The 27964-nt window shown below is 38.5% G+C and overlaps 1 protein-coding gene across 1 annotated transcript; it reads right to left on the bottom strand.

Moving 5' to 3' along the window:
- Nucleotides 1–556: 556 nt before the first annotated feature.
- LOC117489420 (guanine nucleotide-binding protein G(s) subunit alpha-like) lies at nt 557–26752 on the bottom strand. Its single transcript, XM_034138663.1, has 12 exons — nt 25273–26752; nt 23494–23566; nt 20614–20668; nt 20283–20402; nt 15972–16069; nt 4207–4261; nt 3986–4059; nt 3693–3751; nt 3420–3540; nt 2593–2723; nt 2311–2378; nt 557–1475 (listed from the first exon to the last, which is right to left on the bottom strand). The coding sequence occupies exons 1-12, from the start codon at nt 25409–25411 to the stop codon at nt 1329–1331; spliced, it is 1140 nt and encodes a 379-aa protein (XP_033994554.1). The 5' UTR covers nt 25412–26752; the 3' UTR covers nt 557–1328.
- Between the last annotated feature and the right edge of the window lie 1212 nt (nt 26753–27964).

Below are 27964 nucleotides of genomic sequence, written 5' to 3'. Positions count from 1 at the left end.
GTTTTGGGGGGGGAGAGTCGTGTGGAAGGGGAGGGGGGGCTGAGGAGGGTGAAGTGTGTGTGTGTGTGTGTGTGTGTGTGTGTGTGTGTGTGTGTGTGTGTATATTAGTGTGTGTTCCCAGGTAAAATGTTGCATCCAGTCTTGATAAGTCTTTCTATTCATGCTTTCCTTTTCGATGTGTTTTTCCTTATTATATAAAACCTCTCATTTATTTTCCATATGTTGAGTATTTATCAAATAGCAGCAGGGGCAGGGGGGGGGGGGGCGAGGATGTATATTTGTGTGTGTGTGTGTGTATGTGTATGTGTATGTGTGTGTGTGTGTGTGTGTGTGTGTGTAGGGGGGGTTAAATGGTGCACAAAGGCAGATCACACACACAGTGTACACCAACACACAACATGGGGTAAAAACTAACAAAAACGTAAAAGTTGATTTGTGTTATTACAGGAATATATAATATTTATATATATATATATATATATGTATATATATATATATATATATACATATTTATATACACACATATATAAATATCTATATATATATATATATATATAGCTTGGATTTTTTGCACTGCATGAAGTTCACTGGTATGCATTGTATGGTATTTATTTTAATTTTTTTCCTCCTCCATTTTTTTGTAGTTTTCTCTTCGATTGGTGTCTTGAAGAGCGGGTCATGTGAGCCGCGTGGTCTTATGTTTGAGTCACGCTCACGTCCACAGGCAGCCGTTAGTCAATTAGTCCATCTGTTCGGGCAACAAAAAAGGCTCACAGCCCTCCTCTGTATCAGTTCTCCATCCTCCATGTCCATTGTTCTCCTCTTCCCTTCCTCCTTCAGCAGACGGGGAATAAACTCCTCTCTCTCAGAATGCGTTATTCAACTCAGCCTCTGCCGACTGTCGAGCAGGAGGACTCCGTTTTAAAAGGCTCTCTGTGTGTGTGATATTAGACATTACAATCTATTTAAGGGCTCTGAATGCTGTAGTGTGTGTGTACCTGCCAGTGTGTGTTTATATCTGAGAGAGAGCTGAAAGGAGGGATAGCCTGCACAGAGGGATTCCAGTCTGGACCCTCTTCCTGGGTCAAAGTGTTTCTGAGTACAGCAGTCAGTCCTGGCTAATAGTTGATGGAAATGTCTTCCTTAACTCCTTTTTTTGAAGAAAAGTCTTCCACTGAAGTCACCTGGAGAGGAATCAGGATGGAGGAGAGGGCTCGGCTGTTTGGTGAAGTTGGGTGAGGTGAAGGGGGGACGTGATTGGCTAACTGGTCGGGGGGGAGGGGGGGATAGATAGGTAGGTAGATACGTAGGCCGGTCACCGCTGCCCATCACAAGAGCTCGTACTGCCGTAGGTGCATCCTCTGAATGATGTCGCGACAGTCATTGAAGACGCGGCGGATGTTTTCTGTGTCGACGGCGCAGGTGAAGTGGGGGTAACAGTAATGCCGTCCGTCCCCGCTGGCTGTGCTGATCCTCTGAAGAACACACAGGTACACACAAGTTAGTGTTGAAGATCAGTGGCTCCACAACCTCTTAATGTCTTATGCAACGCCACAGACCTGTAATAACCATTTTAGTGTGTAGGATTTATTTCGTCTAGTGGTTCGCGCACCCCTACTTTTACTTCAGGTAACATAAGAATGTGAAACGCCCTCTCTTGTCTGTTCTGAGCTACAGTATAGTAGATAGATACTAGGCAGTGCAACGTGGCGGACTCCATGGCTGTACATATGAAGGCCTCATTCTACAAGGATTCTTAGTTTCTGGTGATAATGCACTCGTAAACAAATTCATATTAGAATATTATATTCTATAATAGGAGAAAAATAATCCTACTAAACCTCAGACAAAGGTCTATCAATAATATAACAGTTAAAGGGCCCCTATTATGCTTTTTGGGTTTTCCCTTTCATGTAGTATGTGATATAGGTTTCTGTGCATGTAAATGGTCTGCAAAGGCTAACATCCTAAAGTTCCCTCCAGAGTGAGTTTCTCTCAAACACATTCCCCCCCCTGCCTGAAACGCCTCAATTGGCCTCATTTGTTTATTTCCATAACATAGTGACATCACTACGTAACAGTCGTGCTTCCATTGGTTAGCGCTCCAACACATTGTATGCTAAGAGGCAGGATATCTCCAAGTGGTTGACCATTCACAAATTGAAACAAAAATAAAGTCAACAGTAAGTTGTCAGTTAGGTCTTTGTTAACAGCTTTCTGTCGCCTGCAATGTTCTCTGACCCCCAAAACACAAGACTTCAAAAACATACAAGATTAAAAATGATCAAACACAAAAACACGAGTACGTACCAGAAACTCATCCCGAATGAAGTACTTCGCCCTTGTGACACGGGGATCCTCCCCTGGTTCTGGTATTGCTGTTAGAGGAGAAGAACATTTAAAAATATATATTTTCTATACATACTACCCTTTAGTTGCATTATTGGGAGTAATGTAAAGCATACTTTAAACTATGCTGTTGTGTTTTGACTTATAATGGATGCTCATCCAAACGAAACCATTTGAACTAGTTGGTAACAACCATGTTTGTTATGCATTGGCCACATACAAATATCAGAGTCAATCTCTTACCATCATCAGGCGTAGTGTAGCGTGCGAACTCCGGAAAATACTCCTCAATTTTTGATTTCCCTGCCAAAACCTTCTCAGCGAGCAGGTCCTGTTTGTTCAGGAAGAGGATTACCGAAATGGTCCGTAGCCACCTTTGGAGGGAATTGAAGAACAAGATCAGTGCCAGATTCCTTTTTTTTTATTTTAAATAACCCACAATAAGTTACAGGTGAGTTACTGGAGGATGTCCACTTTTTAAGGGGCATTATAGAGTATTAATAGGCTCTGGCTGAAGAACAAGAGAAAAATGTACTCTCTGGAGGTCTGGGCTGAAAAGGTCTTAAAGCTCCAGCCATACACAGATCAAGTGCACCCATAGGGAGAGACAAATATCAGCGTCTACTCCCACTGTACATACATGCACCCTGTTTGTAAACAGCACATGTGTGATACCTGACATTTCCCCTCAAAATGAAACCTCATTGTCGTACGGCTTCATTCTCAAGACATAACTGCATTCAATCTTTCCTTTACCATTTTACTAAAAATTTAGAATAAAGAAATAATGGTTAAAAAAGGATATACATAGAGTATGGCCCAAAACACACTGCCACAGGTCAAATTACACCCCTAACACCAAAAGGTTTAATACAATGGTACTCAATAAAAAGCATTTCCATCAAGGGTTTAAGATAATCTTTTCATTTCAAATGTTTTAACTGTGGCAGTGTGCAACAAGCTTGTCTTTATATGGATATCACGATGAAAATCTAACATCAGCCAGCGCATCAAAACCAAACTAGCTGTAGCTCAGTCTCCATCACAACACTAGTTTCTATGATCATCACCTGTTGTTCCAGATGTTTTTGAAGAGGTTGAGGGCTTCCTGTAGTCTGTTGGTCTGATTGTCTTCTCTGATCACCATGTTGTAGCTGCTACTCGCCACCACAAAGATGATGGCTGTCACATCTGCGCCACACACACCAAAACACAAAGATTAAAACACCAACGGCGAATAAAACTTCCGAACACTGTTGTTTATCTTTAGAATACAAAAAAAAAAAGTGTTATTAAAAAGTGTTATCACTACTATAAAGCAGTCAAAGCTAGGAAAATCTTACCGTTAAAACACTGGATCCATTTTCGACGTTCATCCCTCTGACCTCCAACATCGAACATACTGTGAGTAAAGGATTTACATTAAATACTGAGGGATAACATTCACGTGACAACAATGTCTTGAGAAAATAAAACTCTTTAGGGGAAAATACATACATTTATTAGATTTATTAACACAAATACAATGTGTATTGTCCTCTAATACACTCTTTTGATGTTTTTACGCAGATGGTTCTTCTTTATAATCTGTGGACACGCTTCTGAACTGCAATAAATGAATTTTGTGAAAACTCACTGGAAATTGACTTTGTCTATTTGAAATCGTGTCTCGAAGATCCCAGATGTCAACACTCTGCATCTCAACAGGTCCTGAAATAAAAAAAGAGATGAAACAGGAAGGTGTTAATTAGAACATATAGAAAGAGAAAGGGATACAGACAGAGGGATGTAGAGATGTCATAAACAGGGGTGTAAGAGGAAGAAGTGTGTGTGTGTGTGTGTGTGTGAACAGCTCACCTGGTCAGTGGGTGTGTAGTCGTTCTGCCTGACCACCTCGATCCGGTCTAAGAAGCTGTCAAAAGAAGGGAAAAAAAGAGCAGTTTAGATCTTAGCGGCCTTAATGAAAGCTTATAATAACAATAGAATAATAGAATATAAAGCAATAATATTATATATAATTAATAACACAGTAAAACATTTCAACATTCCAACGAGCCGGATGCAATCCTGCAGTACATTAACCAGTTATGGATGCACCCATGATGTCCATTTTTGAAATCAAAAAAGATTAAAAAAAATCTAACTAATGCAAGAATCGGTTTAAGATACTGGCCAGGTTATGCCAGATCACATTCTACTCTCAGGTTGGCCGGTCAGAGCAGAACGACATCTGACCATATCTCTATGAAAGAACTCGAAACACCAAGACCAATATTAAATACAACAAATGAATCAATAAGTCAAATATATATACCATAAAGTACACAATTCATCTAGGAAATAAATGGTCATAAAATATATTGAAAAGTATGAAATAATCGCAAAATACTTTTCCCAAGGAATTCAGTCAAATTCAGCTTAGCAATTAGCCAGAATTTCTGTAATTAATTTCATATTCCCAACAACACATACACCGATTCAAATCTGAAACATAAATCACATGAATCATTTTAACCAATCTACTATGTAGAAAAATTGTGTACAAAATTGAAAAATTGTAATAAAAAAGGTAATATATTACTCGCTCGAAATGTTTGATAGGAATACAGGCAGGATCATCTCAGCAATTGGCAAGAGTGTGTATTCATATCTTAAATACAGAATATATTTTTTCTGAACCTTGCCCAAATTTAAAATAGTACTATGTTCAATAACCCATCACACACACACACACACACACACACACACACCACACACACACACACCACACACACACACACCACACACACACACACACACACATTCACACACACACACACACACACCACACACACACACACACACACACACACACACACACACACACACACCACACACACACACACACACACAGCATCACACACACACACACACACACACACACACACACACACACCACACACACACACACACACACACACCACACACACACACACACACACACACACACACCACACACACACACACACACACACACACACACACACACACACACACACACACACACACACACACACACACACACACCCACACACACACACACACACACACACACTAAAGATGGAGGACAGGGGTCCCTGAGTGGCCACCAGGGGGCGTTTGTTTTAATTCACAGCAGATCAGAAGCAGCCAGTCTGAGTCACCAGCAGCCGTTTGCTCTGTCAGACCAGAACAGCCTCTCAATGGAGCTGCTGTAGTAATACTTGCACAAGAGAAGTGTGTGTGTCCGTGTGTGTGTGTGTGTGGGATATCAATCCTACGGTGAGACTAGATTTGCGGAGCGCCTACCCAAATGAGTGTTAATTGTTCTGCTAAACTGGCCTACATACATGAACTGCTGCTTATTGTGGTGTGGGAGCTGACTGATCCGTTCATTATGAGAGTGTGAGGGTCACCTGCTGGAGGTCTCTGCAGCAACAAGTCACGAATCAAAAGGGGCCAAGAGACAGAAACTTTTACAAAAGCATCCGTCATTGGAGCAAAAACATTTCTGTAAATCAGGCTGAAGAAGTCTGGGACCAAACATCTATCATGTGCAGGATGTGAGGAGCTGGATGATGTTAAAATACTTATAGGCAAAAAAAAAGCCAGTTTTAGATTGTTCCTGCTGTCCTGACAGTATTTGGTTCCTGCTGTCCTGACAGTATTTTCAGATGTACAGAGGAAACATTATGAGAAGGAGAACAGGAGTTCTCCGCTCCGACAGTGGAAAGAGGAGTGGGCGAACCGCTGCTACACAGAGAGGAATTTGGTGATTATCTTTAAGCTAAAGCAGCAACTATTGTGAGTTTCTAACAAACCGGCATCGATCAAACACAAATAATGCAATTTTTTCACAATAATTCAGAAGTCAACTTTTGAATAGGTAATATAGGCATTTAAGTAACTAATATTGGCTACTGCAAACAGTTTAAACAGAAAGCTCCTACAAAGACATTGGATTGGTCTCCAACGTTTGCCATATGAGTTTGAATATCTGAGACTACAAATTTGACAGACACAAAACATTTAAAAAAGAATCAACATTAATGTAATTTAAATATTAAAGTTAGTTTGTAAACTAACTGAACATTTAAATTCCAATGTTATCAAAAGTCTTATCTGAAGTTAGTTTGAAGATAAGCAAGGACATAAACAGACTGGGTAGCTATATTTGGCTGGGCATTAAAACATGTTTTAGAAACTTTTATTTATTGGTTATTGTCTATTAGATTACTTTAAGTCTTAAATTGTCTAAAAACACATAATTAAAGTGATAGGAAAGCAGCAGAAAAAAACCTATTTTTCCAAACTGTGATTATATTTTAGAATGTCCTTTAATCTTTATTTTTGCATTACTAGATATCTAACCATTTCTGGGCCTCTCACAATTATTTAAAAAAAACCTAATCAAAAGGTAAAACACTGTTCGGTTCAATGGGTCACAACAGCCAGATATGCAGCCTGGAAACAATGGAGTTTATACATTGCAGAAAACCGTTCAAATAAAGCAGAGTATTATAGCGAGTGTGTTACATTTTATATTTTTACGAGATATAATGTGAAGCTTCAGGCAAACCAAGCAGAGGTGTTAACTTTCCCGGAAAAGGACAAATATTTAAAGAGAAAAGTGACGGTTTTGTATTGTTTTCAATGACAACAGGACAGGATGTGTCAGGGCATCTCTAGGAATTTTCAAGGAATTTAATAAGTAAACAAACTAAACAGGCTGCTAAAGTAGACAAACGTACTAATTTCCCGCCCTGCATGATCCGTGTACGGCTGTTTTGACTGATGGCCTGCCTGCCAGTCCTACAACTAGAAAGGCAGGACGCTTGCTACTAGCTGCCTCTCAGGGCAAAGGTATGTAACCCCCTCTGAGATAACTAGGAATGTGGCAGGCAGGGGTGAAATGTGACAGGAGGGCTGCAGGTAACACACTGAGAGGAGCGGAGGGCTGCGGGAGCTAACGCGCAGACAGGAGAAAGAGTGTGAGGCTGAGAGAGAAACAGTTCAGGGAACTCACGAGCATATCTCTGCACAAACACACACAGATATTCATATAAAAAAACACACACGGAGGTAATTAAGCAGCCAAGCTGTCTGGTAGCATTGGCTCTCTGCGGGGGCCAAGTGGCTCAGCTGTTCCCACACCACAGCACACCCTCGCTGGACAACTGTTCCTCCTGTTACTGCCTGTTCACAGCTAACTTCAGCCTCCCCTCACATCCCCGCACTGAGCTCCCAAACACATAAACAACCTGCATGTGACAGAATCTAAAAGCCCTGAAAAGATGACAGAGTTAACATGGCTGCAGCCCGACATCTGCCGAGGCCAAACTCGTGTTTATCTTCAGCCCTGGTCTGAGGCGGCGACACGCCCAGGACAAACACACTGCTCAATTTTTAGCAGTTCTCCCTATTAATAGGAGAAGTGCCAATAATAACCATGCCTAGTCATTTGAACTAAATAATAGTGGCTGCCCCAGTAACAGAGAGGTCTGCGGTGTTATGAATAACCTGTCAGGGTTATTCTGGGGTAGCAGACTGGCCGACTTAGACTCTGGAAATACACACAGGGCTCTTGTCTGGTGAGTGAAAATAACCCAGTATTTACAAGAAAAGATTAACTATATTTTTAACTTTTTAGTGCTCTTTCCACTGTGGTACGAAAAATGCAGGGGGTTTAATGTAGGACAAACACAAATGACCAGATAAATATACAGTATATACTTATTTGTATACTTTTCTTTGGGTATATTTTATTTATGGTTATATAACATTAATTCTGGAAAATCTGTAATTCATTTTTAAGTAACATTAACAGAAAATACACACATTTCGAGAAAGAAATGGCTACATTTTACAAAAAAACATTCCCTTCATAATTTCCAATAATCAGTCAAAAACTGTATTGCAAAATTCCCTATACATTCAAATTAAATCTTAAGCTACTTTCTAAAATAGACTGCTCTCTAAATGTTTAAAGTAATCACATTAAAATCCCCTTTATACTCAAAATCAAAGCAAGTAAATATAAGTTCCTTTTTTTCTCCACATATCAAACTGAGGTCTTCCCATGCGCTGCAGCAACAGAGCTGATAACCCTGGAGCCTTTAATGCATTCATCTGGTTAAAGTGGCAGTATTAGGACAAAGGATTACTCAGATTACGAGTTATACATCTTCAGCTCTACACGGGATTAGGCGACTCTGAGCCGCGCGATGTGTTGACTCGTCTGGCCTTCACACACACAAACACACACACACAACACACAGCTGGACTGGAAAATATGCTGAATTATTAGCTTCATTGACTTGGAGAAAAAGCCCAACACACTTTATAAATAAGATAACATAATCGGGTTAAAGAGTGTACTTACTGATTTATTAATTTAAATGTTTTTGGTAATATACTGTATTTGAAAACAGACTGCTTTTATGTTTAAACTAAAGAAATTAGCTGTTGTACTAAACCTGACAACATTTAAATAATTTACTTTTTATGTGAAAATACATTACAACATCAGACACACCATATCTCTAAGAACCTATATGTTGCTAAAAAATCATAAAGGAAATAAAGGGCAATTGTTCAATGTTACATAAATAAAACAACCAGTAGCAGGATTAAAATATAGCAACAGAAAATAGACCCTCTTTGTACATATGTGCAATGAGTCACTATTAAATTAAGAATAGTCATCCAGTAATGTTTCTCATTTGTTGAAACTCAACATGTGGCACATTTATTTCAGATATTCCTTGCATTGTTACATAAAAAATGATGTGAGGAAAGGCCATGATAAGGGCAGCTTTAATGAACTCCTTTTCAACTAAAGTCCCTTAAACTGCACCACTATCATGAAGTACTCCACCTAAATTGCATGAGTTTGAAATGTAAAGCATGTTCCAGTTTTAAGCAGTGAAAAAAAACACTTGAATTTGTTATGTCAGGATATTAAAATGAGACTGCACAACAGAAAACTGAAGCTTCACAGAACTCCGAAACACCGTGTGAGGAAAGTCAGAAAATGGACTTGGTGTTTCCTCAAAGGAGAGGGGGGGGTTGTGCACGGCCTGCCGAGCGCAACATTTGGAGGGTCTTACTGCCTCTCTGTACGCCAACGCTTCACACTGCGAGCCGACCAAAGCAAAGGCTTCACCCGCCGATCCTTAATCAAACACACACATCCAGGGAGAGAGGGAGGCAAAGAGAGGAGGAAAGAAAAGAGAGAGAAGGCTGTGTCTGACATTACAGCGCTGCTCCAAAAATAGCTCCCTGGCGCCCTGGCCTCCAGCTTGGTTGTCATGGCGACAGAACTACAGGCGCTATAAATAGACAATCGGCTCCAAATCTTGTGCGACTGGAGAGAGGCCAGAGAGAGGGAAAGACAGACAGGGAGAGAGGAGAGGAAGAAAGAGAGAACCACGGAGAGAGGGGAGAAAAAAGGGAAGAGAGCGAGAGGAGAGAGGGGGAGAGAAACAAAGAGATACAGAGAGGGAGAAATGCAGGGAATGGAGTGGGTTAGAGGGAGAGGAGAGGAAGAAGAAGTCCAAGAAAAAAGGGAACAAAGAATGAAAAGAGAAAATTAAAGAAGTTCAGTCAAGAAAGAAACAATAAATTATAGACTAGACAAAAGAAAAGAAAGAAAGGAAGACATAATGAGAGAGAGACAAGATGAATAGGAAGAAAGGAAACGACAACAAATTAAAAGAACACAAAAAACAAGAGATTAATGAAGTTAAGAGTTTATGACATATTGCAAGAAAAGACAAAGAAAGAAAGAAAGATGAGAGAAATAAGGAGTAAAGAAATTACTCAAAGAAAAAAACTAAATGAAATAAAAACGGAATAATAGAGGCAGGGAAAATCTAAAGAAAGAGAAAAAAGAAAGAGAATAATATGACCAGAAGAAAGGGGAGAATAAAAGAAAGCACAACAAAATGAAAAAAGACTAGGAAAAGAAATAGGGAATTAGGGTTTGGGAAAAGACACGTAAACTTTAAGAAGAGAAAAGAGTAGATGTGTTAAACAGCAGCAGAACATCGGGAGCGGCGCTGAACACACAAAGAAAATCACAATACAGAGAGATTGCAGTTTCTCAGACACACACTTTCAAATCCTCCCAGCTACAACAGAACACTGAGAGCACGTTTAACATCTGCTGCTTTCAAACACATCTAAACATTCAGATTCACACCGCACTAAAGTACAGGCACGACAACCCCCCTCAAAAAAGAAAATCTGGATTTCTTTGCCCATCCCTCATATTCTCCTCTCTCTCTCTCTACATCCTTGCGATGAGTCAGAGACTCAATCCAAGCCATTTTCTGTCCCTGCAGAAACTACACATCACAGTGAGAGAGAGGGGAGAGGGGAGTAAATCAGGGGGTCTGCTGCACAGGACGGCACATTATGGCTGGGACAAGATTTCAGTGAATCAAAGGGTAATAAATAGCAGCTGGTATCACAGCGAGGCGTCACAAACAGACCCAGAAACTGAATGTAAGGGACGTCCAGTCATGTTCCTTCTTTCATCAAAATATATTATTCTTAATTTTCTGTTAAACCCTGGTTATGGAGAGTTTTGAAAAATATGATCTTTCCGTGTATGAATTGATTAAGTCGGATACAGTTTGTTTGAATCCTTTAATTATAACTTGGTGTAAGGCCTAGAAAGTACAATCGGGAAACCCACTGCTAGGTTTATAAGCTGTGCTGGGTTTATGAGTGTTAAACTAAATGTACTCTATTAAGGGGTCGAAATATAGTTATATCCACAACTTAACATTCTTAACATTTGTATTTATTTATTTGTGAGTGTTTGAGCTGAACAAAACAAAGAAAAGAAACAACTTTTCATATTTAAGCCGGTTCCAATGGACGAATGTTGGGCCTTTGTACTTGATAAATGACTTTCTGATGAATCAGCTGCAGGGACAGAGAGTGTGTTGATGTGCTGTATTCTCAAATGGAGTTTCTTTCTTTGTGGTTGAAGGCACTTGTTGTATGTCACTTTTGATAAAAGCGTCAGCTAAATGTAATGTAATGTATGCATTTCTTGTCAAATGATTTAATATATTTGCTTTAGCGTAGGGAGGAGGATTGGATAGATGGGTCAAACAAAGACAGAACTTTAACCAGCTTAACATTAAACATGTTTAACAGTGCGATGGTAACGTCAACGACAGAATCATTTATGTTATGCCATCAGCTGGTTAGCTTAGCATTAAGTTTGAAAACAGGGCAAACTTCTAGCGTGGCTGTCCAAAAGGTACAGAATCTGCCTATAGTACCTCCAAAGCTCACCAAGTACAACATGTCACCTTGTTTGTTTATTTCTTACAATGAACAAAGTGTATAAGCAAAGCTTTTCTGTTTTTTGGGTGGGTTATGTGCCAAATTAGTTTTTGTCTGGAACCAAGGACTTTTTTATATTTTTGTTAGGAAAAAATAACTTAAACAAGCAATAGATAATATAACATATGGTATATATTTATTTTACTCATAGTGTATATAATTGCAGTGTTTCCCATACATTGATTCATTTGTGGCGGGCTGCCACAATTAAATATCGTCCGCCACAAATAGATCTAAAAAAAAAAAATAATGTTATATTTAATTTAATTTTAATTAATTTTTTTGGTGCGGTGCCCCCACAAATAGAATCAAATGATGTGGGAAACACTGAATTGCATTGTCTACAATGTTTAAAATCATTTTCAATTATTCAAAAACCACATGTATTTGTCAACCAGGTCCGAATCTGTTAAGTCCAAAGCAGCTACAGTCATAAATGTTTTCATGTTAAATATGTCATTCATGCATCATGTTAAAATACATTTTGGGATTAACCAACATATTACAGCTCGACAGCATGTCTTGATATTGAAATAGTTATTTAGAGGTCCATTTTAAATCACTCAATTAAAAAATATATAATTGATCAAATATATTTAAATATATAAAAAAAAAGGAAAGGTTGGTAGACTTGTATTTACAGATGATCATGTTTTTATTTATGTCAATTATGTATGACTCTTGAAAAGAAACCACTTATTTTTAGAGTGTCAGTAGTGATTTACAATCGGGGAGAGTAGCCAGAATGTTTCAAGACAAAGTTTACAACGTTATCTCAATATGGATGAGATATGGAAAGACCTACAAACCTGGTTTGTAGGTCTTTCTTTCTGAGACAAAACAAACGCTTTGGCCTCCGTCCTGTTAGCGGACACAGTCACGTTTGTTTGGACTTTATACGTGAATCGTCTGCAGCAGACCGAACACAACAGATCCACATGTAATCAAGGACAACAACATCCTTGCAAACAAAGTGTGTGACCATACAAGGTGTCAGGAAGAGTTGATCAAAAACAACAAAAACACATGATACTGTAGGAGCATGACGAGGCAGAAACGGTCAGGGAAGCTTCACTAAACTACTTCTCATCAGACAGACGAAAAAGCATCACCGCCCGTCAACTTCATCTTCCCTTTTTTATTCTACCATGAAACTAATCGCATGACAAAATGTGTGTTTGTTTTAAAAAAGGGAGAAACGGGGGTGTATTGTGTGGCCTCGAGTTTTCCCAGCGCTGATCCAGGTTTGACATTTTCATTTAATGCCAACAACCTTCATCAATAACGCTGAAGTTGTCTCTCTCCTAACACACTCGCTCATTCTTTCTCCTTCTGCAGCCTGCTTGGGTTAAAAATAGCTCTCCCCTCTCTCTTTCTCTGCTTCTCCGTTTACATAAGCACACAGAGGGGGAGGGGAGCACTTCCGGTCTGGCCACCCAGCCCAGCATCTGATCCATAACACTGGGGCTGCTGGGTGGGTGGGGGGGGGGGGGGGGGGGGGGGGAGGGACGAGACGAGGAGAGGAGAGACGAGGAGAGGAGTGGAGAAGAGAGGAGAGGAGAGACGAGGAGTGGAGTGGAGTGGAGTGGAGAGGAGAGGAGAGGAGAGGAGAGGAGAGGAGAGATCCCGCAATGCAGGGAAGCCCTCTCTTTCTCTATTTCCATCCATCTCTTCAAACCTCTTTTGAAATTGTTCCGTCTCTCCTTTGTTTCACAACTCTCTCCATCCACAATCACATTTATAACCAGGAAGCTTTGTCATGATCATCTGACCTCCACCGTGTCTCCCTACACCCCCACTCCACATGTACCTGCATAAAGTAACCCACATATAGGCCACACAACACCTGTGGCAATGCATGCAGTTTAAGTGACAAGGACATGAGTACAGTCCCAGTCAAGGTGCAAAACGTACTTTATTGCTAACCAGCCAAATTGAGAATGTATGTTCAAATTTCCCCAGCCATTTAATAGATAACCAATGTTTCTTAGTTGCCACTTGCATATTTTTAACCATGTATTCAACATTTGACTAATGCCCTGCCTGAGCCATGCCATGCATGCTTCCATTTTCTGCTACTTTATATTACAAATACTGCTACATTTCAGAGGGGAGTACTTTGTATTCTACTACATTTATTTTTTAGCTGGCGTTACTTGTTTGTTTTCAGATTAAGATTTTACATAAAAAAACACACGATTAATTACACAATATGCAAGGGATACACTGTACAATGCAATAGCTTATTCAAGGTAGTAGGACTTTTTTCGGTTGAAGTTTAAACACAAAAACAACAATAACATTCAAAGTTGGCAACCATCATATGAAAACACCAACCTCAGTTTTCAGCCGCTTGGCTTTTCACCTCATAATTTATTATGGGAGCATTTTCATAGTTTCGCTGTCAGGATGCGTGCTTTGATCTGGCACCTGAACACTACCTTTTATAGATTTGACAAAACCCAAAAATACAGCAACATTTGAAAACCCAAGCAGAAATCATCACCACACCCCTTTAGAGGGTTAAAAGTGACGATTGAGAGGAATAATAGTTTGTATACATCTATTATTGTATTCTAATAAAATGTCTTAAATCATGAGTTTGGATTGTTACCTCTTACAAAGAAACATTGTCTGTTTCAGATGTCCTTAAGCAGGTTCACCAAAGAGTGAGTGCCGCGCTGAAATTCTCAGATGGTTTCATTTAAATTGTTGTTGCTCAATATTTCACCAGAAAAGCTAAATATCAAAGGAAATATGAAGGGCCCGAGCCAGTTGGGAACAACTGGACTAGACTTCCTAACTTTACATAAAGTAGTTCAAACTAACTGCCACAATCAGCTACCAATGTCATGTTACAACATTTTTTATAGACCATTATTATAATATCATACTCTAATAACATGGTACTCTCATTTTCCTGCAGAATATGGACTTTTAATACATTTTGCTGGAAAAATTAATATACTTTCAAATACAGACTTTTACTTGTCATAGATAAGGGTACTTATAAAGGGTCTGAGAACTTCTTCCACCACTGCATAAAGTGACATATACAAAAACCCATCTACCTCAAACATGCACTGTACACAAACAAGCATGCACACAAGAGAGAGAGGGGGCGAGACTCCGCCCTCCAAGAGCTCTGGCTCCATGTGACCACTGCATGCCTTATAGCAGAGGCAGGCCTGACTGAGATCAAAAGGCGGATAAGATACCAGAAAGAAAGAAAGGAAGAGTTTGGAAACTGGGAAGGGAGAACAGGACCAAGGGAGATTCAGAGCGCTGAAGATGTTTGGGGAAAAAATATCATATATCTCAGCCTTTGTGACAAATCATTTCAATACACACAACAAAACCACATTGACAAGGGTCAGCAGGGCGAGGACGAAATCGCTGACAGAAACCAAAGACACACAAACCACCAGGTCGGTGTCTTAGGTGTTTGGCCATACTGCTAAACAGACTGCAACCTAACTGAAAAGTCTACTTAGAGTACACTTTTGCAACTGCTCAAGCAGAATGCAACAAAGCAAAAGGGAGAGTAAACAAATCAAGAAAAAAATCCTCTCTGTGTGCGCTGAAAACAAATCTGGTGTTTTGATATGGCCCTGGCTCTGTAAATGCGAAACAAAGAAGTGGATCGGACTGAGACACACGACAGCAATCCAGTCAATTAGCAACAAGAGGCGTTCATGCTCACGTATAGAACAACGGAAAGACCAAAGATGAATGAAGACAAAGGCAGTGGGAGGAGAGGGTGAATTAGGAGGCGGGTATTTGTTTGGGTGTTGAGTTCAAATATCTTTCTCCAGAGTTGCTGACTCCACGTTAAAAAGATAAATCTGGTGATAAACTATATTTGTATTATTTTCAATAAATCCGATGAGAAGATCCCGTGTACAAATTCCATGACAATCCATCCAATAGTTGTGGACGTGTTGCCATCACCAGCACTACACGGTGCCTTCAAATGAGCCACATCGCACTGGATGCACACTGTAGTTTGTCCACTAAGCTGTAACGCACTAGCAAGAACAGACACACGTTTGCACTCAAAGTGACCACATACCAAAACAACCAAATGTCCCACAATGTCAGTATAAGTGTAAAGAGTCACAGAGAGAAAAATGAAGCATGTCTTTGTGTCGTCCTTCATTTATATTCATGTTTGACTGCACAGTATGTATGGAAGTAAAACAAAGGGATATAACAGGAGATATTTGAAAACATAGACTTACTACTGTGCGCAGTCGATGAGTTGATATTCGTTAGACCTATCCCAGCAGGACCGCACACCCTCGTCCTGCCAGAGGAACTTTGCATGGTCATAAAACTCCTGGAAAGAGAAAGAGGGGTCTGGATTAACGACATACCACATCTACAAATAACTGCGAGTCAGACCCTCGGTTTAGGATCCCTGAAATAAAGATGTGAAATCATAAAAAGATCTAAAAGAAAAGAGTACGTGTGACCAGAACAAGAATCTTATAGAGCAAGTCTTTAATATTTCTCTATAGCACGTCACGTAAATTGTTCGAAAAAGTGCACAATGTTATTTCCAGAGGGTTTATTTGGAACATTATTTAGAAAGGATCTAGATAATGAATAATCGTTTGATTTGTTTTTGTAAACACAAAAATGCCAAACATCATCTTGTTCAAGTTTCTCAAATGTGAAGAATTAATGCTTTTATTTGACCTAAATGACAGAAAACCGAATGTATTTGTCTTATGGAAAAACAAATATTTCTATTAAATATGTCACATTGGGCTGTGGAAACTGATAAAAAGGCATTTGTCAGTATTTTCTAATATTTTGAAGAGAAAAAAAGGTTAGAAAATTAACCAATAGGAAAAATAGGAAAAAGACCAATAGTGTTCAAACGTTGTGGATGATCTGACATAACCTATATTGGATGCAGTACATAATTAGTGACGGTAATTTAGGAAAAGGATGTGGAATAATTGGATATATATGTCTCTGGCTTAAAACAGTATTTCCCGTCCGACTCTCTAAAAACGTTTAGGGACGGATGTAGGGAGGCAGAGATTCTCCCTGGATTAGTGTGTAGTTGAAGGCCGGCTCGAGGAGGAGCAGCAGATGAGCGGGCTCTGACAGAGGCAGGAAACAGAAAGGTTCAGAGAGTTCATGAAGAAATGGAGAGCTTTGTACGGACACAAGGCTCGGCTGTCACCACACAGGGGCCTATCTCCTCACTACGATCTGCAGTGGGCCACATACAACACACTCAGGCACAAATAAGCCATTATGTGTCATTCTCACTGTAGAGTCTTAAAAAATACTTAGTGTAACTGAGAGTAGGCAGGTTCTGCTGACCACCACAGCACTGAGGGATACAAAGGAGTTCGGGGAAGAAGATGGCTGACATTGGATCAGTTATTAGTACAGTACATGAATATTAATGATTCATTTGCATTTGGGGGGTAAAATACAAGAGGTACAAAGAGTTTGGTTTACTGACATAGCTTTCATGTTAAGGACATGCAAGCTGATCAATGGGCTTATATACAAGTAAACCATGTAGTTCCCATCTGTGTTCTTTTTGATGTCCTCATTTCCTTTTTCATTTGAGATAAATATCCGATTCGAGCCAAAAACAAAAGAGACCCAATACTACAAAAGGTTTCGTGGTTAATTTAAAGACTAGAAGCTGATAAGTAGTAAATGGTAAACAGTTTTTTTTCTTTAATGCAATGCCATTTTTATATAGATTGACTAATGGAGTATGTGATTTATTGTTTCAGTTCCATTGAGAGCTGAAGTTCACACATTTTTAAAGTTATTAAAAACATTTGCTTAACTTCTGCTAGTTCAAGCTTTCTTGTATGAGATCAGAAAACATATAATATACATTTCAACAATTTTCCATCAGTTACTCATTGTGTTTACCAATCATCATGTAGTCATGGTACAACTCAGAGAAAAGGAGAAAAGAAATGTCACGATGCCTCTCATGGTGGTTGTGCAGCTCTGTGAAGACTTTAAGAAAAGTAAATGTTCGGAAGTGTAGACCTACTTTGAGATCCTGTGCTTTAAAGACAACCTGCAGAATTATAGTTTACTTTCTATTAAATGGCATTCATAGAATGAACAAATGTAGTAATCTACCAGGTGACATATTCGAGGTATCATATCACTTATATGGTATGCAAAAAGTTACACATTGCGATGTGTGTGATTTGTTCTTTTTTGTGATTTTAAATATTTCTGGGGCGAATCTCATTATTTTCCAAGTCTTTTTGACCAAGGTTATGCATTTAAAGTGCGTCCAAAACTACGCGTCTCTGTTCATACAACATCTCCTTCATGTCTGTGCGTTCATGTCTGTTGTTGCTCTTAACAGGTTTTCCTTTTTTCCTGCTGAACAGTTATTTGTAGAGTTTATCCTAATAGAAATTGAGGACTTGTAAGAACAGAGGGTGTCATTAAAATTGTAAAGCCATGCAAGGCACATTTTAAATACAATGACTTGTCCCTTTCATTATAAACATTTGAGTAGAAAAACATTTGTGTTACGTTTTTTGAGAATAATAACTACCAGGATTACTGATTAGAAACAAAGCTCCAAAGGAAATCAAGACTTTGGATATCCAATCCAGGCTTTGTGCTTATTTTCTCTCCCTCTCTTCCTCTTCTGCTGAAGGCAGATTCAACCAGTCCAACTGGTTTCCAGACGAGGGGGGGGGGGGGGGGGGGAGGAGGAGAGCCTATAAAAGTTTTCTGCTGTATTCTCCTTCCTGAACAACCACTCAATCACTTCAATGGACAGAATAGAAAGCCTTCTGGGAACTTCATAAAACATTACTTTAGGTAACCAGCTATCATTGTGCACACATTTTAAATAACAACTACTGTGACCCTCCACACCCCTACATGAAAAACGATCAGATCAAAGTGTGATCCTGGGCTTCCCGTCTTCACTGAGAGTCTAGTGACTGACTGACAGCCTGGAGAAAGGGTCAGCTTGAGTTAGGCCCGCATAATAAATGAGCCGTGAACCAAGTAACAAAGACAATATCAGGAGACTTTCTTTTGCTTGCACACAAATACACTCTCTCTTCCCTGGAAAGTCAGCTGCTGAAAACAATTCCACGCCATGGAAACAACCAGTTTAAACACTGAGGCTATCGTACTGGAAAAACACAGGGAGAGGCGCAGTGTTCTTCCTTTAGATGTACAATTGTTTTATGACTTGAAAGAGATTTCATGGTAATCAATAAAGCTACTATAAAAAAAAAACCTTTGATCTTGATTAGCATTTTAAATAAATCATCAGTTTGATAAATCATGTTTCTCTGAATGCTGACAGAAAACGTATGATCTTTTATCCTTCTCGATTAATCTGCTGATTCTTTTCTCAATTACTTTGTTTATCACAATTTCATTAAGCACAACACGAGTTATTTAATGATCCTGTTTTGTTGGACCAGTAGTCCATAAAGTCAAAACAGTTTTTTAAATTATACGAAGCAGAGAAAAGCAGAAGAACTTCTTCCTTTATTTCTGGACTTTTTAGCCATTTTTACTTGAAAATGACTAAACTATTTAATTAATAATCACATTTGCCACAGATTATTTTTCTGTTTATCAAAGGTTGTATAAATGGTTTCATCTTAACTTTAAGGTTCCTCATACCCAGTTATGGCCTTTTTTTTTTTACCATATTTACGTGTCTCTAAGAGGCTCAGGCGGGACCTCCTCTGAGCCTCTGTGCTCCTGGGGGACGGTCCCTCTGGACACATTTAGAGTTATTATTACAGACAATCAGTGTTAATGGAAGGCGTGGATCTCTCAGGTGAGAGGCTCATTCAATCGACAGCCTCCCCAGCCAAAACACACCTGCTAATGAGTGAATCACTGCACAAACACACGCGGCTGCCAGGGGAGGCACCTGCCGCACCCCCCCGCCCGGGACCTGTTCGGCAGGCCTGATGTGATACTTTAATAGCAGCTATGACACATATACCTAAATATTTATGAAAAACTAAACATAGAAATGAAAGCTGATTTGAATTATCAGCTTGATATCTTGCAGGGACAATATGCAGACATATCAGGCTGGGATTAAGATTTGCCTCTGTGTAAAGTCTTGATTCTTAACGTTTTAACTAGAGGCTGCAACTCATCTATCATTTTTATAATTTGTATTATCAATTAATTTACCAATTATTTTAATGAATACACTGTATGGTCTTTTTACTGTTAAAGAAATAAGTGAAAAATGCATATCAAAATGTCCAAGAGCCCACGAAAACATATTTACGTCTAAGTCATAGTCCAAAAACCAACACATATAATAGATTAATATCAGGGATGAAAGCTTTGGCATTTTTGTTTAAAAGACATAACTTAAAGAATTTGTTGATTATCAAAATTGTTGCAAAATACTGCCTCTGATAATAAGATGTAATATTGTGATATTACAACCTGTGATTGGACCTCCAGATGACATTAGACTAACAAGGTTTTAACTGTAAAATGGGGAAAAACAGAAGTCAGAGTGGATAGATCCCAAGGAGGCAACTTACTGAAGGAAACTCAAAATCCTTCCGGTTGACTTGGTGCATGACATACTCGATTCGGGACTGGTTTGCAGGACAGGCTAACTTGCATGGCGGTGTGAGCGTGATCATGGCAGCAATGATCGTCTGAATGGAGAGAAGAAGAACCAAACTTAATACAATGATTTATTATGACTTTGAGGCAAACAGAGTACATTGTGAACTCCAGGAATTAACTTTTTTGTCTCAGTCTTGTTTCATACTTTTTAAACAGTAACAAACCCTCATCATTCTTCCCAATCTGGCAGAACATATTTGTACAAATCATTTAAAAGGAATCGAAAGATCAATGACTTACCTCTATAGCTTCTTTAATGTTGTTTTTAATATCATGGATTTTCTGTTTTTTCTCCCTGTGAAGAACAAAGACGTTTGTTTGTTTTATACAAAAGCATAAATTGAAAGAATGTTTCAACTTTATTCAACGTGATTCAATGTTAACAGTCAACACAGTTCATGACTTTGATCAATTCTAATTAAACATATTATTATTATCAATGGTTACGTAGGTATATAGTATTTCAGTCACTAATATGGATCATGTATCTGTTCAGGAAAAATCATATTTTCATCTGATACCAAACGAGAACAGCATTTATGAAACAGAGTGGGGGTGTGGAGGAAAACATGGACTTTAAGAGGACATTTTAGGTGTTTTGAATTAACTACAATCTACTATGAGCACAAAGTATGATCCAAAGCTTTAGCAAATACAATGATATGTTGTTGTCCATTTATTGTTGTATATTTTAAACCCTTCTTTCATATTGTTCCTTTTTTACTGTAACTTATTATTGGATGATAATTACAGAGTTAGACATCTCCTTATTAATAACCAAGTACCTTAAAATAAAACATTTAACATATATTTCTGTAATTACTAGTCGTGCTTTAATTACAGAAGACATTTAAAACTTTAAAATGTCAGAATTATCAATAATCATGAGGATAGAATAATCTAAATGTAACAGATAATCTGTCATTTGACGGAGCTTAAAAGTCCAGTTTCACAGAAAGCAATTCCTTTATCTAATATATATTACTTTGCTCTGGTCGTTATAAATCGGAATCAGATACAAAAATAACCCATGATGGAAAACCTGAGATGAAAGGAATTCACTTATCAATCTGATAATTTTGCTGCATTGTTTTGGGATAAACTCTTCAAAAAGGAACCTTTTTAGACAAAGGTTTTGTTGGTTTATCGAAATTTAAATAGAAAATATTTTGATAATAATTGCCGCTTCTCCAATGTGAATTTCTTTTCCCTTTCTACGTGAATATGTTTGCTGGTCAGAGAAAACAAGCAACAACTGCGGATGTCACCTTGCGATCCAGGAAACTATGAAGGGCCTCTTCCATATTTTATAAACCAAGTGATTAATAAGTAAATACAATAAACAGTAGATTTACCAATAATTAAACAAATTGTTACCAGAAACCCTATTTTACAATATGTATTTTTCTCACAATAAATAGAGATGCACAGATCAATTAAAACTTGGTGTTCTGGTTTTTAGCATGTACAATGATGTACTTATTATAAAATGTTATATATTAAACTTATAATGACTGTATGTTTGTTGCCAACATTATGGGAAAACTACTAGTCAGATTTTAATGAAACTTGGCAAAAGTTGTAATGTGAAAGAACTGATACCTTTTTACAGCGGATCAAAACGTCTGTGCTCTCCTTGTGCCATTTTAGTTTGTTCTGGCTACACTGAAAAACGTTCTAAAGTCAGGGGAACCAGTGATACCTCCTTAACATTTTTGATTTTGGAAGAAAATGGCTAAGAACTGATTAGAATCTGATTATTCCCTCAAGGAGAAGTTTGAACTTTGTAATTGTGGATTCATGGAGCTTCCCTTGGCTCCTTGTTCCTTTTCGCAGACTGACGGAGAGAGAGTAAGACTACATTCCTCACACTGCCTTTCTCACCCTCATCCCTCCCATTTAACTCCCCGTCCTCATCTTCCTCATCCTCCCGGCACCTTGCACCGGGAGGGGAAACCTGGCCAGGGGAACTCCTCCGGCCCAAAGAGAGAAACAAAACCCCCGGAGCTAAACCAGGGGTGGGGGGGGACAGCTGACTGTGGATTTGTCATTATAGGAGAGCGTCTGTGAGGAGCATGTGTTCGCCATGACCCATAAATAATCACATGATGATGCTCCTACCCAAAAAAACCTTTCTAGGAAAGCGATGATTAAGATTAGAAAAATGTGACTATTGTTTCCATTGCATCAACTAGGGATTGAGTTTTAGGAAATTCACAAAACAGGGCGGCTTTAAAAAACCCAGGGCAATGTTCCCATGAATAATCAGTAGAAATCTATATCAATGTCCCGTTAAACAATAAGAGGAAATGTACTTTTATTCTCTTTGGCTGAGGATAAAAGTTGCTCGTTTATATCGCAGGAAATTATTTATATTTTTCTTTGTTGTACTGACAACTGATAGCACTTTTAAAGCTTCATATATATACACTGTAAAATGTGTATATGTTCGACAATCAGTACAGAACATGAAAATGTTCAAGCTACAACAACTGTGATACTTTTATTATTATTATTTTCTCAAATAGTAATTTAGTCTACATAATATTGGAAATTCATTAAAAAAAAAGGTCATCATAATTTCATCATAAATATCTTGTTTTTTTTTTTACCAACAATCGAAAATGAAAGACATTTTATTTACTGAGATTTCAGCTAAATAGATACAATAGAAAGCAACTGAAAACAGTGAATCCTCACATTTGAGAAGCTGCAACCAGAGAATATTTCCCGATTTCTCTTGCCTAAAGATATTCATCAATTATCAAAAATACTGGCAATTAATTAAAAATAATACATTATTTTCCAGTAATTGCTTTTAAAAGTCATGTTGTTGTTATGCTTTGTCCAGATGTCGATTACAATTAATTACAATTAACAAAGAGATAATGTTCCACCTTGTTGGGAACCAAGCTCTAAACTAACTTTGCATGCAGGTCCATTTCAGTATCTATCAACCTTCCTATCACTTGTCAATGCAAGATACCCCATCATCACTTTATCAAGGTATTTGGGCAACAAGTATATACATATCCGAGTCACCCAATCACCCCCAATAATGAACTAGTTTAACGATGAAATATATGTGTCACAAATAAAACATGGAGGGAAACCACTTACTCTGCGTTGAAGCCATTGACGTGCAATATTCGCATCTGTTTGACTATCGTGCTTTTCCCGGATTCACCGGCCCCTGAAAGCAGAAAGAAAGGAAAATAAGTCAGAGATGTTTATCAAGAGGTGAACAAAACTCCTTCAAACTAAAACATCAATAATGGAGATCCATCTGAAACTAGACGATGATTGTTTGAAGCGTATCGCCAGATTTGTGAACGTTTATGCTGTAGATACTCTTCAGATAAAGGTTGAACATGGTAAGCTTATGAAATACAAGACATTAGTGAATATTAAACAACTAGTTCCCAACTTTCGTAGCAGTGCGTGGATGTCACATTTCTCAAAGTGGGATTTAAAACAAAAACGTTATAGTGGAAATAGGCACGTTTTTGTGCTTTATCTTATTACAGGGTAAATGGTTTTTGCACAATGTCATATCTATACGTTAATGAGTCCTTCTTTGTCTAGTTTGGTTGCTTATAAGCCTCGCTCTCACTATGTAATTCTGTTTGCTAACCCGGGAAAAGGAAGGGTTGATCTAACAAAGAAAGTAACACTCTACACTTGCTCCAAAAGTCGCTAAATGTAGCTATTATATGCCTTTTTGCAGTTTGGTGACATCATCTAACATCGGTGGCATAAAGCTTAGTGGTTGTGTCTCGTTGCAGTGAGGGAGAGTTGTCTACTGCCACTTTAAGAACATTTTGGTGATAAATTAATTGAACAATGTTGTATTGGTACTCTTATGGCGGTAAAGGATCTTCTTTACCTCCAGGACTAATCAGATATACATTAGCTCTATTTTAATTTGTTTTATTGAGGAGAAGTAAGATCTCATCAAGCCCTAATAAATCATTTTAAGAATAGAGAAGATGTAATTTTCTAAAATGATGGCATTATAAAATACGGACATGCATGTTCACAATGGAAAACACATTGTCCTAACAAACTTAAATTGAAAGAAGCCAGGCCATAACATCTCCCAACCTGGAAACAAGGAACTAGGCTGCAGGCCTGCCATTTACAGCCCGAGTGCAAGTGTACAAATCAAGGATCCATTTCAGATTAGAAAGAGCAGGACAGTGTTTAAAGGGAAGCTAGTAATCCTAATAGTAATCCTAATTTGCTCTCCGTACTGAAAGGGGCTTGGCAGGATACTAGCCCTGGCCTTGAGGTTCAGACTGTATCATGATGACATGGAGGCCTGGATGATAAAGCTAGAAATAGCATCATCAAATTAAAAATAGTTCACTTTTTTCAACGACTGATTAGAATATCCATTTTCAGAATAGCTAGTGAGGAGAGGATTATGCGAAAAGGTGAGCATGGAGTGTGACACACAGCACCAAAAATGGAGCCTAAGTATAGACCTTAATGACTCAAGGTGAATATACACAAACACACATGTTGCCATGTGCTGTCCAGTATATCTAAAAATGTTTATTGGTGTGACCTCCATGCTGCCTTTACACAAATACTGTCTGTCTGTCCACCATCTCTCACATGTTCTATAATGATTCTCCATGAGAAGCCATGAATGCACCAGACAGGCCTGCTTTTCAACTGTCCTGTGTCAAGACAGTGTAAAAACCTGGAGTAGAGACATCATGTCATTGCATCATAGGCTGTGAAACATGTTTTTGTATTTACATGGTTACATCAGTGGTTACATTTGTATTTAAACAGGTGTTTTATTCTGTGTGGGTGCAACAATTGGGTACAAAATGGGCCAAATATTGAACAGACACATATGCAATAATGATGACATTTTAGAAAACCTACCTAATAGTAGTAGCCGGTGAGTGGCCCGGTATATCTGTTTGTCTTTTTGGAGCTGCTTCTCTATCTTTTTGTTGGCTTCCCTCTGTGCCTTCTCCTCATTTCGTTGGTCTTCAGTCTTACTATTGCCAAGACAGCCCATCTTCCCAAAAAAACCCAGTGATAGGTTCAGGGGGGAGGCAGGGTGGGTGTTTTGGTAGGTAGGTGTAGGAAGGGAGGAAGGAGGGAGGGTGTTGATCAGGAGAAAATCAATCAATCCTAAATTCCTAGACTGGCCCAACAGAGAAACACCTGGCTCAAAATGGGTGACATTTATGTTGCCAGATGAAAGAAGATGTTAGGTAGTAGACGGTGAGCTCCACCAGGCTTTGGCACAATATGTATCCGATGGATGTGGCTATTTACTGGCAGGAGATCACTACATATAAAAAGCAGCAGAGCAACGATGCCGCCCTCTCAGTCGCTTGATTCCTGTGTTTTTCACTGTAAATCAGCAATGAAGTCATCAACATTGATATGAGAGAGTGGATGTGAATTTTCCAGCCCTGTAATGTACATGAATGAACGTCGGTGGTCCGGTTTCCTTATAGCTGTTTTCAACGTATATGTTTAGATGTCTAAGCAAATGTCTCCTCTGGAGCCCATCTTCGGCAGATATCTCACACTGCCATTCAATCCTTTCCCACACACAACACTATTTATCTCTATGATTTAAATGTGTATTTTTGCAAATGTTGTTTGCAATCCAACTAACCAAAGCACATCAGAGGGCGGGTGGGAAACACATAAAAAATAAATATTTCCTCTTAAAATGACGGCATGTGAATCATCAGGCTACACCGGGGCTTCTTTCTCTATCACAACTCGTCAGGAATACACCGTTTTTTTGGGAGCTGGGGGGGTTGTTATCAATAATATCTTGTTTTTAGCCGAAATTATTTCCTCTCCCCGTCCACAGATGCTGGTGCTTTGCTTTTTTTCGGAGGGTTTGACCAGACCCCAGAAGAAAAGAGGCCCCTTCTTCGTCCTTTTTCTCTCTGTCACGTTAATTTGTATTTCTCCTCACATCGGGAAGCAAAGGCGATTGGTTTTTGGCAGTCGGATGTCCTTGAATATAACGCGATATCCAGGTGATACTGGTGGAAAAAAGCCTCCGTTATTTCCCCGTTTGGCACAGGTACAGCCCGCTGTCAAGTCTCTCAGGTTTGTGTATTCCCTTTGAATCCGTACGGCAGATTATGGTTACATGTGCATGATACATGAACACACCGCGGTGCTCTCAGTCACTGTCCAAGACGTTTACCTTTAACCGCCGAGAGGCCGCGTCGGCTCCGGTGGACCGGCCGGGGAGAGCAGAATCGTTTCTTTGCGGTGTTACTCTGAATTATTTTTGCCCCCTTTTCTCTCTGAGGATTGAACATTGAGATAGATAGCGTTGAAGAGGTGGGGTGGGGCAAACGGCTCTCACGGAACCCTGGGAACGAAGAACCATTGTCAAGCTAACAAGACGATAATTCAAACTTCCGGTCGGAACTTTCACAATAAAGCCCCGATGGAGTCAATCTTAAAACAGTGTGAAACATCTGGGATTAAATTTTAGAGATATTTTTCCTTTTGCTTAAAATGATTCATTGTTTGTCTCTTATTTCAAAATGAAATGAAGGAAAACTATTTCGTAAAAATAGTAAGCGAAAACATGTATGACAAGAGTCAAGAATAATGTATGTAAAATATGAATTTACAATGAAAAGAGCTATACAGTGTTTAAAACCAAGATGTAATAAATGTGACACTATTCACAGTATAGAAAGAAACTGTCTTTTATCCTTATCCTCATCCTTTGCTTGATATGATATATCATATCATGTTGGTCAAGTAAAGGAGACTGGTGACCTTGGTGGACTTCCTATGATATTAAATAGTAAACTACATTACACAGCACACAGGCAGACACACACACACAACCGCGCAACAATATATATATTGTACTCGCTGAATATCAAATCTCTTAGAGAATTAACAATATATAAACACACAACGCTTGGGCATATATTAATCAAAATATTGGTACTTGCCTTTAGGAAAGAAAAAGTACTGCAAAAGTCAATAATTAATTGAAATACAAAAAGTATGTAATTAACACTGAGAAGAGTCTATTTGTGCTTGAGTAAATGTTAGTTACTTTGCTTCCTGAAAAAACTATTGAATAGAATAATCCAATTGGTACAAAGTAATGTATTGATACATTAAAATAAAATTGTATTTTAAATATGTATTCTTGTTAATACTATGAATTAATTCCCGTTTTAGATTCATTACAATTGCAAACATATATTTTGGACAAAAAACATCACATTACAATACCACCATTAACTATTGGCCTGCACTCAAATAGAACACATAATTACAAATTAAATTATATTTGTCATTGACTGTAACTCATATAATTGTTATTTTTTGTGAGTTGTCTACACCTGTGTGGAGCTGTAGTTTAACATCAAATACAAACTTTTATTGAATTATTTTGCTTCTTTTTTCCTATAATGTACGGCCCCTGACTCATGAAGCACTTAGAATGCGACATACACCATTCAATATTGCTTACACTTGAAGGCTAAATTAAATGAATTATCTGATCTGAAGACAATCAAATATGTTTACACTTCACTTTTGCTAATCATTGACAAAACGACAT

This window comes from Trematomus bernacchii, unplaced genomic scaffold, assembly GCF_902827165.1.
Source record: "Trematomus bernacchii unplaced genomic scaffold, fTreBer1.1, whole genome shotgun sequence".
Taxonomy (NCBI): Eukaryota; Metazoa; Chordata; class Actinopteri; order Perciformes; family Nototheniidae; genus Trematomus; species Trematomus bernacchii.
This window is presented reverse-complemented; position numbering and strand designations above follow the sequence as displayed.